The sequence below is a fragment of the Lineus longissimus genome, chromosome 3, assembly GCF_910592395.1.
Source record: "Lineus longissimus chromosome 3, tnLinLong1.2, whole genome shotgun sequence".
Taxonomy (NCBI): Eukaryota; Metazoa; Nemertea; class Pilidiophora; order Heteronemertea; family Lineidae; genus Lineus; species Lineus longissimus.
The window spans coordinates 11,710,960-11,729,437 of record NC_088310.1 but is presented as its reverse complement, the minus strand read 5'-3'; the positions used below and the strand labels follow the sequence as shown (position 1 = coordinate 11,729,437).

Genomic DNA, 18,478 nt, shown 5'->3' with positions numbered 1-18,478 from the left:
TCGTAAAGATCTATTAAAAATGATCATAGCCAGCTGCCCCAATGTGTCATCTTCCGAGAAATATTCTTCTTCGCTTCTGAATTTGAACATTACTTTAAAGGGCATCAGCATGCATAATGTCGAAATCCTCTGATGGAAACTTTCATATGCGTAGTCGCACGGACCTACCAACGAAAATGACTGAGGGCTTCGATAAACCAGAAACCTATGGCACTTGGATACTGGCAAGGTATCCAGATCGGTAAGCACCAACAAAACATACTTTGCACTGTTGGACAAGCATTCCTAAAGAAATGATAATTCATAGCCTATTAATTAATGAATTTCTTATTGTTTTGTCGCCGCGATCCCGATGTTAGGTGGTAAAAAAGTCTTACAAACATTTGTAATTCTGCCCAAACTTTTGCTAGGATATAAACGACGTCTCGCAATATTGTTTTATTTTTTCAACCAGCTACCAATGGCATTTCGATGCAGGCAAGGTATTCAATTCGGTAATCGCCAACAAAACAGACTTCGCTCTGTTTGACAGGCATTTCAAGAAGTGATAAATTTATTTCCTACTCATTAATAACTTCGTATAGTTTTCTCGCCACGATCCCGTTGTTAGGTTGTAAAACTAGTAGGTGTATTTCATCATCAATGAATACCCTTGATATTTATTTCAGTCATCATATACCAAATTTGACAGAAGAAGCAACGAAGTCAAGCAATGCTAGCATCCTTTATCCTTAAATTTCTGTACTAAATACATACAATTTGAATCACGCATCTGTCCATCTTACGCTAAAAGGCATACATGTATATCCAGATTTAACAATGCTCTTCATTCCAACAGCTACAGGATACAATACCACACTCTTTTCAAATCATTGCATCAGCTTTTGTGCTCCTGGGTCGTTTTGACAGTTCCGAATTACACCGCCGACCACGCCAAGTAATATCGATAATGTAGTCAGGTTTTCGTTGAATACTTTGCCCGTTCTATCGATTCATGTTACTTAAAGAAACATGCAAAAGCGAACATCGATTTACAAATCGAACGTTAGTTTCAAAGCTTTTGCAAGACCACGGCGTCTCATTGCCCACGTCATTAGAGGAGTTTCGAGTTCGGGCATTATAAGTACCGCCCGTTTTTGAGATCGCAAATTATATGGAAGTCAAGAAACGTGTTTGGTGGAAGTGTTTATTTGACCGGTTCAAAACGAGTGCATTTATTACTTTTGGTTGGTTGTACACTTACGTCATATAGTTGACTGCATCGAGGAATCACAAAGCCACATTCTAAACAACGTATATATTCAATTATAATCGGCAACTTGCAAAACACTGATTCTCATGAAACGGAAAGCTTGGAAGACAAACGGGCGATTCGGCTTGTACCATCAAGATAATTGTGCAGTCAGGCAAACTTGTGTCCAAGACGTTTTCTTATGTGGACGCCTGAGACCCTTCTGTGTTTCGCAAACGCGAACAACATCTTCGACACCTGGCAGCCACCTTTCGCTTTCATAACCAAGCTTAGGCGTAACACTAGATGAACAAAGCCATTTTCAAGACAAGAGAGTCATTTTTGTGCAAGGAGGCTGTTCCATGGATCAGCCGCCCTCCCTATTACATATATATGTATATATGTTATCCAACAGAGGGCAGCAGGAGTTAACACCTCCTTTGGGCTGAGGATATGGGTCACTGCCCCCATATATGATTATTACATAACCAGAGGTGTATAAACAAGCCTAATTCGAAACAATATAGTCTGTGGCACCCCAGGTAGAAATTAATTACCAGTATACATGTTTGGGCCAATTTTGTTACAGCTTTGACAAACTGATTATTAGGTCTGTGACAACATGAATACATGAGCAGTTTTTGCAATGAAATCTCTCATCTTATAAAAAAGAGGATTTGTAAGCATTTCTTTGCATTAATCTACAAAATATAGTGAAAACAAGCCTCATTCTAAACAATACATTCTGTGTCACCCCAGGTATAGATTAATTATTAGTATATATACATGTACTAGGCTTAATATCATTGTTTAGTGTAGATAGGACTACTCTGACTGGAAGCATGGTTGATTTTTGAAAATAGTGACTTCGATGAACACAAAATTTAACTAAGATTATAAGAGTTATTTTGTTCTTAGGACGCTTAATTGTTTGGGCATATTTTGTTGGAACTTTGACAGACTGATTATTAGGTCTGTGAAAAGATATAGCCTATGCACTCTTTCTAGGGTTTCCTTTTTCACATTTTGCAGAGAATGCTCTTTCTATATAGCCTGTTTGGCAAATGAATATATTTCTCTAATCATGGCCTAGTTGGTCCATAATCAATCAATATTCAGTGTTGTGTTAGTCATTCTGGGTGTATCTAGGGGAAATGAGCAGTTTCTGCAGTGAAATGTCTCATCTTACCAAAAAAAGGATTTGTAAATACTATTTTTTACATTAATCTATGAAAAATAGTGTCGAAGTCTTGCCTCAATTTTGTTGAAACCACTGTCATATTGATGGCTTTGATTGCCTGAACAAGAATAAACATATTGTATATGCTATTTTGCCTAAAGATCTGTTATCTTTGTAGAAAAAATGGTTTTATGAACCCCACTTTCACAATGAAACCTCAAAAACTAGTGAAATGTCACAAAATTCATGTTTTAAGGAGGCTTTGTGTTTTGGGCTAATTTTGTTCAAACTTTGACTGACTGATGATTAGGTTTGTGAACATAAATATATGAGCAATTATGGTAGTGGAATGTCTCATTTTACAAAAAAAAGAGGATTTGTTTACACTCTCTTTGCACAATCTACACATTTCACTGATTTGAACCCATACATCTGGGAAGGGAGGGCTAGAAAAGTAAAGATGACATTCCTCTTTCACGGACATACCTCTTTCATAGAGTCATGACGAAATTTCTCAGACTTATTCTACAATAAAGTGAAACCAATGGACATTGTATTATAAAGTCAACATAACAACACGTAGTTGACATGTTACCCTCTTTTCAAAAATAGATGATATTTAATTTTGGATAAGATTATTGAGGATGAGCCTTCCTTAATATTCGTGCAAGAGGTATCTGAGGTTTCTGACGTCACTAATATTGTTTTCTGACCTTTTTGGCTCACCATAGGGGAGTCTATACAACAGCGCAGTGTCCGTCGTCCGTCATCGTCGTCTGTATCCTGTTCCAAAAACAGTGGCACGTTCTTAACCGCTAAAGCTATGAACTTTGTTCACAGCCCCCCCCTAGCTAGGTCAGCTGACCTTTGACAATGAATTTCGGTCCGATCTTATTCTTGACTTGGCCACCAGGAGGTGAGCTGAGAAGTGGAAACCTAAAAAGTGTGATATCTCTCTTATGAGTGACTTGTGTTCGAAAACAAATTTCTATGGTAGGTTCTCCTAGCAAGGATACATCTTATATCATACGGGTTTTTGACTCACCTAATTTTCAAGGTCACGGAGGTAAAATGGCGTAAATTGTCCGTTTGAGTGTAACTATGGCACGTTTCTTAACCGCTTAAGTTATGAACTTGAAATTTCATACACATGACTCCCTACGTCATATAACCAATGACAACTAATTTCGGTCTGATCTGATTATCCACTTGGCCACCAGGTGGCCAAAGTTAAAAAGATAAAAAATGCAATCCCCGCTTATTAGTGACTTGTTTTCGATTAAATGTTTATGGTAGGTACTCCTAGCAAGGATACATCACATATCATATGGGTTTCTGATTTGACCCCATTTTCATGGTCACATAGTCCAAATGGCGTTAATTGTTTGTTTGAGTGTAACTATGGCACGTTTCTTAAACGATAAAGCTATGAACTTGGACTCTGCTACACATGACTCCCTACATCGTATAACCGCCGACACTGAATCGGTCTGATCTGAATTTTGATTTGGCCGCCAGGGGGCCAAAACTAAAAGAGGTAAAAAGTGCAATATATAGCTTAATTGTGATTGTTTTCAATGATATTTTTATGGTAGGTACTCCTAGCATAGATACATCACATATCATATGGGTTTTTGATTTCACCTAATTTTCAAGTTCACAGAGGTAAAATGGCGTAAATTGTCCGTTTGAGTGTAACTATGGCACGTTTCTTAACCGCTCAAGTTATGAACTTGAAATTTCACACACATGTCTCCCTACGTCATTTTGACCAATGACACCTAATTTCGGTCTGATCTGATTCTATACTTGGCCACCAGGGGGCCAAAGCTAAAAAAGGTAAAAAGTGCAATATATCGCTTAATAGTGACTTATTTTCAATTATATTTTTATGGTAGGTATGTCACCAAGCACTGATATCGGTCATGATCCGAATAAGAATTCGTTCGATTCGGATCATCCACAGATACCAACCTTCGGTGATGAGAGGGCCTTCCCACGAGGCCGTAGATCTTGACCTGCAGTGTGCCGATGGAAGGTCACACAGGGCCACGTCCAGGTAGAATCGAAATCGGAATCGAAGAAATCGAGAAGTCAATATCTGGGGAATTATATGAGTATTTTTGTGAGGAAGTTTACGTTGGTACAACTTTAAAATAATGAGCCGTGGACTTACTTTTAAACGGATGTTTATGAGGATTTGATTTAAGTGTGATTTCAGATCCAATCTATGCGAGATGCATGGAACGTAAATTTGTCGTATTGAAACTGAACCCCGCAAGCGAGTGTCCCGGGTGCGAAATTTTTTTCTGCAGGATACTTCTGCCATAGTGTACATCTGACAGCCAATCAGAATTCAAGGCAAGCACGTGTCTTTGTTGACATCATCTTTCCACATGGCGCAATAATGTCAACAATGCCACGTGTTCTGATAATCTTGGAAAGAACAAGTTAGCAAATGGTTAGAGTATATTAGCTAAAATATATTTATTTGCAGTATCTTAACATGTATTTTCATTGTCGAGTGGACTGTATTTATTGGACGTGTCTGTTAAAGGCGTACTGTGCTCGGCAAAATAGCCGAGGTTGAATGTTTATCTGTCAACCGTGTAACTAGTTCTGCTGTATATGCATAGGTGGCGCCACCATTCAATTTATTTTGTTTGCTTGTCAAAATGTGTTTTATACAATGGCCCTTCAACAATGTTCAAACTACCAAAATAGGCCTGATACCTTCAACAGCAGACATCGGATACACTGTCCCTTTAATAATTATCAACATTGGCAACACTGTCAGTGTCACTGCCCCTTAAAATTTCACAAATCAATGCATGCACTGCAATGCAGCGATCAGATCAGCTGATGCCTCTTTTGTACGCATAATATCATCAATTTTACAATGAATCTGTGCAATTCATTCCTAAACACTACGACACAAACCTTGAGTTGAGCATAATTGGGGTCAGACAATGAACTATTGTCACATTCACAGTTGAAGTGGCACTCGGCATGCGACTCGGTATCGTCCATTGTATTTGCATTATCATGCATAAATAAACAGTGTGACGTCAAAGATTGCGCCAATTGTGATTGGCTGTCAGATGTACACTGTGGCAGAAGTATCCTGCAGAAAAAAATTTCGCGTCCCGGGTCAGGGCGCACCCCTTCCTTTTAAGCATCAGTTGTTGCGCATGCGTCGTTGAACAGGAAGACCCTGACTCGTCATCAATGACCAATCAGGAACTGCCAAGTCAATTTAGGAATCGTCATGACCAAACCACGAAAGGAACATTTTGGCCTTTATATATGAGGGTTATAACCAAGATGGCGGACAGTATAGTGGCCCGTGAGGGTCTGGAATTAATTGGACTTTTTCTCAGTTATTACATTGATGATCGGAGAGAATTCTTGAGTAAGTCTGTGTTAATAGCTCGAGACTGGAAAACTGTAATTATATCCAAGAAGTTGTGTTCAATTTGGGTTTAATTCCATTTGGAAAATCACAACAGGGCAAATCTCTATGGGCGGTTATTACCGCAAATAAAGACAAACCAAAGCAAAGACACTTGTGTAGCATATCAAGGACACGTAGATTGATACTCCTGGGTGGTTATTACCGCAAATAAAGACAAACCAAAGCAAAGACACTTGTGTAGCATATCAAGGACACGTAGATTGATACTGGTTGAGCTGGGGCTGGAGCTGGAGCTGCGGCTGGGGCTGCACCTGGAGCTGGGTCTGCCATCTGTAGTGCTATAAAACTGAAAAACTAAGAGTTGACAAGTAGAAATCCTAGTATTTGAAATGGCAACGCATCACAAACTATAACTACACGCAGTGTCAACACATTAAGTCTTCCCAGAGTTTAAGATTAGAAATGAAATGACCGTGAGTATAGCATGCCAATGGTTAGGAGTAATGCATGAAGTTCCCTTGCACTACCACGCCTCAAAATGAAAAGCTGACCATGTCGGACAAATGAAAAGTTAACTTGGTAATAAGTAGGCCTATTCCTCCTAGTAAATCAATTTAAGATAGGACTAAGTATAGCTACCGGACAAGGAAAACTGGCAAAGCTGGAAATCAAGAACATTATAGCGAGCAAAAAGTTGACACAAACATTACAATGTTGACACAAACATATGCAATAATGCGACTAAAAGATACCACATATCTGTAACTTGATACCGATTGTCTATGAAGATGGAATATTATACAGACAACAATAATGATCTAGAAACAGTAGAAGTAAACTAGTCTCTCATACACAAAAACAGTGTGCATTATTCGAAGACATCTAAGGATCACTCCTGAAGATAACTGCATAGCGGGTAACAATGTCCATCACTGTTTGACGAGGGGTTGATCACGTTGAAACCTCCGACAATCCTTGTAGGTAGTACTGCAGTAGATAACCATCACCTGGTTACTGGCTATCAAAACACCGTCACTGATGACGTCGACACTCACATACACTGGCAACATGAACTTCGTAAACCGCAGATTGACGATCACGAGACGATAAGACATAGACCAGTACGAGTTTCACTATAGATCATGCACAGTTCGAGTTGACAAATACCATTCCTGGTGGTTGGAGTCTGGTGAGACCAGATCTAGTGTAGGTATAGACAGTTTGGAGGAGTTTACACTTACTTCCTATCCCATGAAACATATCACTATCAGTGTTCCAACATTGCACTCATCACTCCCTATCAGTAAAGCATCATCAGTATCCGAGTATGTGCTGCAACGTAACGTATAAGCAGGTACACCATGTACACGGATAGTTTCAGTCACCTCTCTCCGATCCGATGAAGAAATGATAACAAAATGTTATCGTCAACAACCAGGTCACGATTGAGTGCATCAGCCACCACCAAGTGCCAAATGTACACAACACAGTAGTCAGTACACACTCTACATTTGAGTGTCCCCGATCGAGCACGCCATCCGCAAACTTGAAACGTTCGGATGAAAACGAAAACTACCGTCAAATTAACTCACTATTGCCCGGTGTTCGGCACCATGTTATGTTTTCCTGGTTCCATTTCATTCAATAGAGGCAAGTCCTGGTTTATCGTAGAATATCACTTTATTATTCGAAATGACAATCTCCACCACATGAACAAGCTGAGCGCGTCGCTCTTTCTCGGAAGATCCCCGGATGAACAGGGTCTACACAACCCGTGCCCTAATTAAAGGAGTCTGGGCCTGCTCTAAATATTGTGCTATTTATACATCACACTAGAAATAAATGAAATAGCTTTTTTTCTTTCTTGAACGACCTGTAAGGGTTAGGGTTAGGGTTAAGGTTAGAGTTAGGCTTAGCCTTGAAACGTATTGGTATTGAATCGTATCAGACTAGTGAACATTCGGACTAGTGGACCTACAGACTAGTGAACCCTAACCAACCTTCGGACTAGGCTAGTGAACAGTTCTCACAAGTAGGGCCTAATCATGCCAATGTTTGGTTTCGAACATTAGGTGCCTAACACAAACAGGGCTTGAATGACAGACTGGAATGACAGACGACTTACTCAAAAGATACTCTATCTGTTCCCGTGGAAGGTCAAACCGCGGTCTTCCACGCCCACGGTTGTTGCAAGGCAGAACACCAGGACCATTCTTCTCCAATTCACCATTAATTTCTTGTTGATTATCAACCACAGCCCGAATTTCCTGCAGCGCACTAGCTAGAAGGGTTGATATCTTTTCTACCGACTCATCACCGATACAAATATCTATGCTGTCACGTAATAGGCTTTCTAGTTGAAAAACCACCGATTCTTCAACAGCACAGTCCTGTTCTAGAGACATCCTGACCTCACCTAGGGCTCTAGCAACGCGATCGCCCAGAAATAATTCTACCTCCTCCATCCCAAATCTATATGACTAGGCCTAAAGCCCAGTTATATCATCACTATCAGATTCCAAAATAGCCTTATTATGCCCTATTCGCTTTTACAATTTATAAACAAATTCATCAGGTTCATTTCTATTTTCATGTAAAACACGTTGCTTACAACAATGAAAATAAGTGCGTTGTTTTGTCGTTGAAGATAAACTTTATAGATCTAACAGCAATTACAGTGGCGCCGCCTGTTGACTTCGCATTGACGTGATGTATTGTCCAGATGTCTTTGATGTGGCACACATAGGAGTATCATTCTACGTGTCCTTGATATGCTACACAAGTGTCTTTGCTTTGGTTTGTCTTTATTTGCGGTAAGAACCGCCCAGGAGTATCAATCTACGTGTCCTTGATATGCTACACAAGTGTCTTTGCTTTGGTTTGTCTTTATTTGCGGTAATAACCACCCAGGAGTATCAATCTACGTGTCCTTGATATGCTACACAAGTGTCTTTGCTTTGGTTTGTCTTTATTTGCGGTAATAACCGCCCATAAATCTCCAACAGAAGTCTGTTCAATACATACTAATGCATAATTATGTGTGTGTGGACATTCATATGCAAATTGGTGCCCTGGTTTGACTGCGGTGTTTAGGACATACATACCAGTGGTTAATACCATTCATATGCAAAGTGAGTCGAAACTGATCAAGGAAAACAAAGATAGTGAGCAAACTGTGGTCGCGGACCCCTGGCACGTGCCAAACAGTAAAGAATGGCTGGTGACGATAATGGCGCGTCGCCAAGAATGACCGGTGGAAAATGCAAAGGCAGTCAAAGGTCACCTCAGGAAAAAAAGTCCTGAAAATAAGGAAAGGAAACTATAGGTAGCCATGAGGATTTGGATAAATCCATATAGAGTCTTTCGGAAAGTGAAATGTTGGAACAGCCACTTCTAGCTTACATAGTGTCTTCCTTACAAACGGGAACTGTTGAAAATGTGAAAAAAGCAGTACTTGGTTTCTTTACTGCAAAGCAGATAGGAGAAGCCAAATTGGTAGGAAAGTGACACGCAAAACAACGAATGTGCGTAACGAAGAGAATGTAAATGTCGATGACATTATAAGTGCTTTACAAAAACTTGAAAAAGATGATAGTGTTGTTGCGTGATGCTATTATACAGTTATCAATATTTGTTTCTGTCTTCGGTTGAAGTGTGAGACACCCGGTCGTTCTGGAATTAGTGTTGTTGTTGTCGTTGTAACAGCATGGTTGCTCAGCAAGAATAAATTAGTAGTCTTCCTCCGATATAAGTCTCCGTTCTATTGCTACTGGCCCTGCCCAACGAAACATGGTGGCATGCGGTGGAAGCTCACGTACTTTTCTACCGTCTAAGTGAACTCTTAACGAACAGAACTCTACAGACTTTGAGTAATCTCTGCCGAATCTGCAGTCTGGGAAAACCCGCTGTGGCTGATTCATTACTATACTGTGCACTGAAGTGTATACTGCTGTACATTGTACATTTCCCTGTGTTGGTGCCTACCAACTATACTTTTCGTCATGGCTGACCCTGTTCCTGCTGCGGCGGCCGTAGGGCCCGTTCAACGAGCCATCCCTGTGGTAAAACCTCCATAAGTCCCTGACCTAGGTGCAACGGGAATGCCATGCATGGCAGAGAATTGGAAGCTGTTCAAACAGAAATGGACTAACTATGTAATACTGTCAAAACTTGCGGAACAGGAAAGGGCCTACCAAGTTGCTCTACTCCTCAACACTTTGGGAGATGAAGGCCTGAAAATCTATAACGGTTTTCAGTTTGAACGCCTGAGGATGAGAGGACGAATCAGGAAATCTTGGAGAAGTTCGACATTTACGCGATAGGCGAAGTAAATGAGACCTATGAACGGTTTATCTTTAATAAGCGTGAACAGCGGCAGGGAGAGAGCTTTGAGGCGTTTCTCTCGGCTATCAGGACACTAATAAAAACTTGTAATTACCATGCTGATAGCTTGGACTCTATTTTTCGCGACCGTGTGGTTTTAGGCATCCGCGACCAAGACACGCAAAAACTCCTATTGCGTATCCAGACTAACTTTAGAAAAATGCATAAATATCTGCAAAGCCGCTGAAAAAGCCACAGTTCAGGGCAAAGCACTGCGAAATGAAAGCGATTCATCTGTGAAAGGTGTGAAAGGCACCCGCAGGCCTAAAACTTTTCCGAACTCTAAGTCTAAGGCTAATGATAAAGCTAGTGGGCGGTCGCAACCACATGGTGACCGCAAGGACTCGCATTACAAGAAAAAGTCTAGTAGCAGCAGTGCAAGCGTAGAAACTAAAGAGTGCAAGTACTGTGGGAGGACACACTTAATGCTGAAAGAAAAGTGTCCAGCCTGGGGCAAAACCTGCGAAAACTGCTCGGGTAGGAACAATTTTGCAGCGAAATGCAAAAAGCCAAAAGTGAAACGAGTTACTCAGGACGCCGGATCCTCGTCTGATGACGACTTCTTTCTACAAGGTGTCACGTCGAAACGGAAGGAAAAACGTACGCTTACGGCGAAAATGGCAGTAAACGGCTGTCATTTACACTTTCAACTCGATACGGGTGCAGAGGTGAATACTCTGTGCCAGAGATTCGTTAAAAAGGAACAGGTTAGAGTTACGTCGAGGAATCTCATCATGTGGAACGGCACAAATGTGAAACCGGTGGGGGAGGCGCTCCTACCCCTACGCAATATTCGTACTAGAGAGGTGCAACATGTGAATTTTGTGGTTGTGCCAAATAATCTCTCATGCTTACTTGGCCTGAGTACTATTCAGAAAATGGGATTGATCACTGTTAACAATGACCGTTTTGTAGCGCAAGTAAGTTCTGCATCAAAGCTTGGTGACCTTGGGGAAGCGCACCTCAGGGTAAATCCCAAAGTGAAACCGCGAGCTTTACCTTGCAAAAATGTGCCGATAGCCTAAACACTGGCGTCAAAGAAGAATTAGACAGACTTGTAGAACTTGGTGTCATGACCGCTGTGTCAGAACCAACGGAATGGGTGAGCCAAATGGCCGTTGTCAAAAAGTCTAATGGCAAGCTAAGAATCTGTATCGATCCCCAACCACTGAATGAAGCCCTTATGAGGGAACATTATAAACTCCCAACACTAGATGATATTTTGCCTATGCTAAACAGGGCAAAGGTGTTTAGTAAACTTGACGTGAAAAACGCATTCTGGCACGTGAGGTTAGATCATGAATCAAGTCTCCTTACTACGATGATCACTTCGTTTGGTCGTTATCGCTGGCTTCGTTTGCCATTCGGTCTTAAAGTCAGTAGTGAAATATTTCAGCGTAAGCTAGCAGAAGCGCTGAGTGGTTTGGATGGTGTTTTCACAATTGCGGACGATATCACCGTAGCGGGTTGTGGAGCATCAAGAGATGAAGCTCTTAAGGACAACGATCGGAAACTGCAGAGACTCTATGCACGCTGTGATGAGCGACACATTGTGCTAAACAATGATAAGAAGGAAGTTGGTAAAACTGAGATCCAATTTCATGGACATCGCTTCACTGACGAAGGTGTAAAACCTGATAAACAGAAAATAGAGGCAATAACGCAAATGCCTGCCCCTACTGATATCGCTGGCGTGAAACGGTTGTGCGGCATGATACAGTACATGTCTCGTTTCTTACCAAATCTCGCCAATGATTTGGGACCAATTCGTGCACTTACTGGAAAGGAAGCCGAATGGAGTTGGTCTACTGCCTGTGAACAAGCGTTTCAAACTGTCAACAAAAAGCTAACCGAGGCTCCTGTGCTAGCCTATTTTGACTCGAGTAAAGAAATAAAACTTCAAACTGATAGCAGTAAGGATAGGATGGGTGCAGTTTTGATGCAAGAGGGACGCCCAGTAGAATATGCATCACGTTCCCTCTCTAATGCGCAGCGATCTTGGGCTCAAATTGAAAAGGAACTGTTGTCGGTATGTTTTGGTTTAGAGCGCTTCGACCAGTACACATATGGGACAAAAGTAATTGTGGAAAATGACCACAAGCCTTTAGCGTCAATCCTGAGGAAACCACTGAGCCAAGCGCCAAAACGGCTCCAGTCATTACTTATGCGCCTGCATCGCTATGACGTTGACTTTCAATTTCTGAAGGGATCTGAACTCGTCATAGCAGATACCCTTAGTCGAGCATTTCTTGAAACCCTGGATGAGAGACCAAGAGTCATGAACATTGACTTCTTTCCGAACATTTCAGATGCCAGACTAGAAGAAGTTCGTGACGTCACCGTACGTGATCCTACTACGAAAACTCTCATGTGTCTCATTCGGAATGGCTGGCCAGACACTAAACAAGACACTCCGATAGAGGCTAAGCCATATTTTGACTTTAGAGACTCTCTTAGCTGTGAAAGTGGAATCATACTCAAGGGAGAAGCTATCCTTATCCCCTGTGACCTACGTGGCGATATAAAGCAGCGTTTGCATTCCGCTCACCTGGGACTGAACAGTATGCTCCGACGCGCTCGAGGTCTCGTGTTTTGGCCAGGACTTGCGCAAGATGTTAAGCAAATGGTTGGTACATGTGAGCCGTGCCAAGAGCTTAGGGCCCGTAGCCCTAAGGAACCACTGATCCCTCATGATGATGGTCAAAGTCCTTGGGACAAAGTGGGAGCAGACATTTTTGAGATTTCTGGTCGCCAGTACTTAGTTACTGTGGATTTCTTCTCCAACTTCATCGAGGTTGACTTCTTGCCAACAATCACTAGCTCTCAAGTGATAAATGTGCTTAAGAAACACTTTGCTAGATATGGCATCCCGCGTATATTCCAAAGTGACACCGGATCTCAACTGACATCTAGTGAATTCGAAAATTCATGAAGGACTGGGGAATCATTCATATCGAGTCGTCCCCAGGACATCATTCTGCTAACGGTCGAGCAGAAGCCGCTGTAAAGATCGCAAAGCAACTTTTGATAAAGGCGCGGAAAACAAGAACTGATCCAAACATTGCCTTGCTAGAACTTAGGAACACTCCTAGAGAGGACACAGGACAAAGTCCTACTGAAATGCTCCTCGGACACAAAACTAGGTCAGTCATCCCATATATGGAAAAGGGCGACATTGAAGTGTCAAAGGGTAGAAAAATGCGCAAAAGTGCTATGAAACGAAGTCATGATAAGAAGGCGTGCGCACTACCAAAGCTGTCAGTGGGACAGAGTGTTTATTTTGAGAAGAAGGAAAAGGAAAGGTGGATTCTTGGAAAAGTAGTTCAAATACTTGGCAATCGCACGTACTTGATAGAAAGTCGTGCTGGGGGAGTATACCGTCGCAACCGGTCTCAAATGCGACACACTTCTGTACCTTTTGTGCGGGAGCCACCATTCCTGTTTCCTCCTCCGCCTGTATCGGGATCTGTGAATCCTACTGGCAACGCTGATTATTCGGTTGAAAGTGCGCCAACAATTCAACCTTCTCATGGTTCTAATGAGACAGGCGCAACTGATTCAAATCCTGATGAGAGTACATCTGGTGCGGTTCAGCCCACTGATGCGCCAACAAGACGCAGTTCAAGAGTGAGCAAGCCGCCAAAATACCTAGCAGATTATGTTCCAAAGTGATGGTTTGTTTGATTTTTGATCAATGAAAATGAGTGAAACTACTGTAGTAGATTTAGGTTATATCCTGCGATGTGTATTGTAATTGACAGGGGAAAGATGGAAAATATTTCAATTTACATGTTCTGCATTCATACTATATTCATGAAGGCATTGTGTGAACTTTTCAAAGGAAGATTCCTTATAGACCATGTTCACTAAGTCAGTGATATTTAGCATTTGTGAGTTTGAAATTTGTAGTTTAGTGGATTAGACTCTTCCAAATAGTTAAGACATCAGTCTTGTCAGCTTAAGTCCGATTACTGAGATTTTGAGTTCTAAGTTCGAGCATTGGGTAATTAATAGTTCTGCAAACGTGATTGTTCTCATATAAACTCTTTTCTTAAGTCAGTGTATCCTTTTGAATAATTGTTTAAGTTGAACCTTCTCTGTACTGATATGTGTACTATCTAAAAAAGGGAGGATGTTGCGTGATGCTATTATACAGTTATCAATATTTGTTTCTGTCTTCGGTTGAAGTGTGAGACACCCGGTCGTTCTGGAATTAGTGTTGTTGTTGTCGTTGTAACAGCATGGTTGCTCAGCAAGAATAAATTAGTAGTCTTCCTCCGATATAAGTCTCCGTTCTATTGCTACTGGCCCTGCCCAACGAAACAAGTGTCCCGTTATTTATTGTGTCTGCGTATAACCTAGCAAAGATACTCAGATCAATGCCCGAGGAACTTAATAACATCTCGCTTGTAGACAGATTGGCTAAAATTGAAGGTGAAAGAACAAGACGTGATAGTCATCCTCCGGAGGATGAACTAATAAGAGACAATGAGGAGTTCTCTGAAGTGCTAAGGTTACCCGTACCTAATCTTGCTTGTGGGCGTGGCCGTGCGAAACCAACGCAAGCACAAGTACCGATTACACCTATGGAATACTCCTTCGCTGATGTGGCAAAAAATATGACAGGGATCAACATGAATGTGTCTGTGCGAGGCCGTGGAGGTCGGCCTGATCGTGGTGGCATGAGACAAAGTATCGCACACCGAGATGTGATGCGCCTACGGGGTAGCACCCAGTCGTTACTTTCAAACAATAGTACTGAAAGTGAAAGTGAAGGGTTTCTCATGGGCAGGCATGAGGCTCAGAAAAACAAACGGCAGGTAAGTAAGAGACGCAATGCCATAATAGGAAAGGCCAAACATGACACTCTGAGAGGGGCGCCAGAACCCTCTCGGGATGTTTTTGTGTATAGGTTGGACAAGGGTATCGAGGTATCTGATATTGAACAATTTGTTCGTGATTGTGATATCAGTGTACGCGAGGTGAAGTGTCTATCACATCCTGAGTCGAAATACCGGTCTTTCAAGGTAACTGTTGGAAAGACTGACTTTCCAAAACTGCTTAGTGATTCTCTGTGGCCTGAAGGTGTCATGATCAGAAGGAATATCCGTCCCAGAGTGGATGCAACCAACAGATGTGACGTTAATGATAAGTAAGCCTTCTGAAAGATTGACTATTTTATTGGTATTGACCAGTAGGACCATTATGAGCTTGTTGAACTTTACCACATTTAATAGTAACGGTCTCGGCCCAGGGAGAAAATAATACACTAGTGATTGTATGACTGAAAATAACTTTCTCCTGTTACAGGAACATTGGCTTTTCGATGAACAGATTCATAAACTCGGGGGTGAGATTGGAAAAAATGTCCATATTCATGGTATTTCAGGAATGGATGGTAAATCACTACTGTCAGGGAGACCATATGGTGGTTGTGCCATTGCTTGGGATGCTAATTTTGAAGCCATAATAACTCCGGTACAATGGGAGTCTAATCGTGTTTGTGCTGTAAACATTAAGAAGGCTGCATTACAGGACGAAATTATATTGATAAACATATGTGACCTGTGCCAGAAGAATTGGGATTAAGGGTCAAATTTAGAAAACCTATTTTATTACACCAACTGATAGAACACTTCACAATTTTTTCGATATTTTTCTTTTGTCATTGTTTGACCCCATTTATCTCAGAATTGATACTGCCGACATAATCCCGATTTTACTGGCACAGGTCACATATGCCAACCGATTCCGGTGGTCAGCATAATCTCAGAGAGTTCCAAAATGTCTTACAAGAAGTATCAGCAATTATTGCAGGAAATAATGCAAGGGACATAATAATAGGCGGTGACATAAATACTGACCTATGCCGAGCTGTTTCAACGCACACACGAGCATTGTTAACTTTCCTTCAAAACGAGAGTCTCCTATGTGGGAGGATGCATGAGTCTTGTGATGTGGATAATACTTACGAAAGTAAGATATCTGGTGCCAGATCACTCATTGATCACTTTATAGTGTCGGAGAGTGTTTATAACAAAATAGAAAGCTATAGTGTACTACACGAAGGTTATAACCCATCAGGTCACTCGAGTCTTCATATGGCTATCCGTGTAGAGACTCAAGGGAGAGAAAACATCCCAAATAATGCTCAGCCTGCCAAAACCTTGTCATGGGACCGAGCCAGTCCAGATGAGATTAACAGTTACGAGAATGCTCTAAGCGAGAAACTCAGTGATAGTGTCATACCCGTGGCAGTTATCAATTGTCGAGATTACTCATGTACTTTCCACAAAGAGGAGATTGAACATTTTCATGATGATATTATATCAGCCCGAGTAATTGCCAGTGAGGAAAACATCCCTTTTAATAATCCCAGTACTGTGCGGGGCAGAGCAGGTTGGGACCAGGAAGTTAATGATCTTAAAAGAAGGGCAATTTTTTGGCATGGGATTTGGAATGAAAACGGCAGACCACATAATGGTGTCGTGGCGAACATACGTCGCCATACAAGAGCGCAATACCATTGTGCTATCAGAAAGGTTAAAAAGAACCAGGATAGGGTGGCAGCTGGTAAACTAGCTGATTCACTACAGGGTAAAAATAACAATGGGCCGAATTCGTAAAGCTGTTTTAACTAGTCATCCGCGTTCAACTTGCCTAAAACAGTGATTATCGCCTGCGTCTAGCTAATGAATTTTGGAGGGATATCAAAAAGATTAAAGGTACTGCCAATGTATTACCAAATACGATGGACAATGTCGAGGGGAAAGAACCAACATGCAAATTATTTGCTGACAAATTCAAGAAGCTATATAATTCTGTTCCCTATGACAACGATGAAATGAATTCGTTAAAAAATGATATCAACGATGGTATAACTCATAAATGCTGTGCTAGTCTCTGTCATGAAACCCACCATGTGAGTGTACGTGACGTGATCATTGGTGTAAAGCGGTTGAAGCGAGGAAAGAAAGATAGTTTACCAGAAGTTAGATCAGATCACTTCATTAATGGTGGCCAAAAGTTTCATATCTATATATCATTACTGCTATTAAAGTTCTATGACTGCCCATGGGTATTGTCCGACTGACTTTGCCAAGTCTACTGTTATACCTATTCCCAAAAACAACCGCAAGTCAATAAACTCATCCGAGAATTATCGAGGAGTATCTTTAAGCAGTATAATGGGCAAAGTATTAGATTATATACTCCTTCGAAAGTATGAAAATGTATTGTCTACTTCAGATGCACAATTCGGTTTTAAATAGGGCCTGTCAACGGCAAGTTGTAGCACTGTGGTAAATGATCAGGTGGTCGATTATTACAATAACTGTAACACTAATGTTTATTGTATAATGTTAGACGCAAGTAAAGCGTTTGATTGCGTTCATTTCGTTAGATTGTTCCGAATGTTATTAAAAAAGGGTTTGTGTCCGTTGATTGCACGGTTACTAGCAAATATGTATACTAGCCAGCAAATACGGGTTAAGTGGGGTGACTTTTTGTCAGCAGAATTATCTGTAAAGAATGTGGTAAAAGAAGGAGGTGTGCTTTCACCTGTACTATTTGGTATATACATTGATGAATTAATAACGGGTCTAAGAAAGTCAGGTTTTGGGTGCTACATTGGTCATGTGTTCTGTGGTGCCTTTGCATACGCAGACGATGTAATCATCATGTCTCCAACACTGTTCGGGTTGAAGAAATTGCTGAAGATTGCAAAGCAATTTTCAATTGTTTTTAAAATATCATGTAATGCTTCAAAGAGCAAGTTATTGGTATATGGCCCTCAAAATGATCCACCCGAGGTGTTTTTTGATGGCAATTTAATAAGGCCTTCCACTGAAGAAATCCACCTTGGCATTCTTCTTGGGCATGATGTCCGTCGGAGAAGGGTACATGAAATGGTCAATGACCTCTACAAAAGAACAAATATGGTATTGGCACAATTTAGATTTGCTAACTTTGAAACTCGATACCACTTATTTAAGACGTATTGTATTTATTTATTTATTAAAGTGTCACCATTACGTACAATAATGCCAGCCTATGAAGGCTTACGAGACACTATAACATCATCAAACTCTTTTAAATCATTGCTGCTGCCTCTTCATTGACAACCATCCCGGCCCCACCGACTTATTCCCAACTTGACTCTCCCAAGCCCAAATACCGCTGACCCACCCAAGAACCGACCCCGAGCCCCCAGCTCAGAATCGCCCCCCCCCCCCCGAGTAGAGAAGAAAGCGCGCGACAAGGGCAGCGG

The 18,478-nt window shown here is 41.4% G+C and overlaps 2 protein-coding genes across 2 annotated transcripts; both read left to right on the top strand.

Annotated features, from left to right (window-relative positions):
- Positions 1-11,320: 11,320 nt before the first annotated feature.
- Positions 11,321-13,141, top strand: LOC135484766 (uncharacterized protein K02A2.6-like). Its single transcript, XM_064766444.1, has one exon. It carries the CDS (start codon positions 11,321-11,323, stop codon positions 13,139-13,141), a length of 1,821 nt encoding a protein of 606 aa, XP_064622514.1.
- LOC135484765 (uncharacterized) lies at positions 13,138-13,881 on the top strand. Its single transcript, XM_064766443.1, has one exon. The coding sequence runs from the start codon at positions 13,138-13,140 to the stop codon at positions 13,879-13,881; it is 744 nt and encodes a 247-aa protein (XP_064622513.1).
- The last annotated feature ends 4,597 nt before the right edge of the window (positions 13,882-18,478 follow it).

Bases quoted from the DNA above. Each gene is read 5' to 3' on its own strand.
- LOC135484766 (XM_064766444.1), top strand. From the start codon at position 11,321: ATGGCCGTTGTCAAAAAGTCTAATGGCAAGCTAAGAATCTGTATCGAT.
- LOC135484765 (XM_064766443.1), top strand. From the start codon at position 13,138: ATGAAGGACTGGGGAATCATTCATATCGAGTCGTCCCCAGGACATCAT.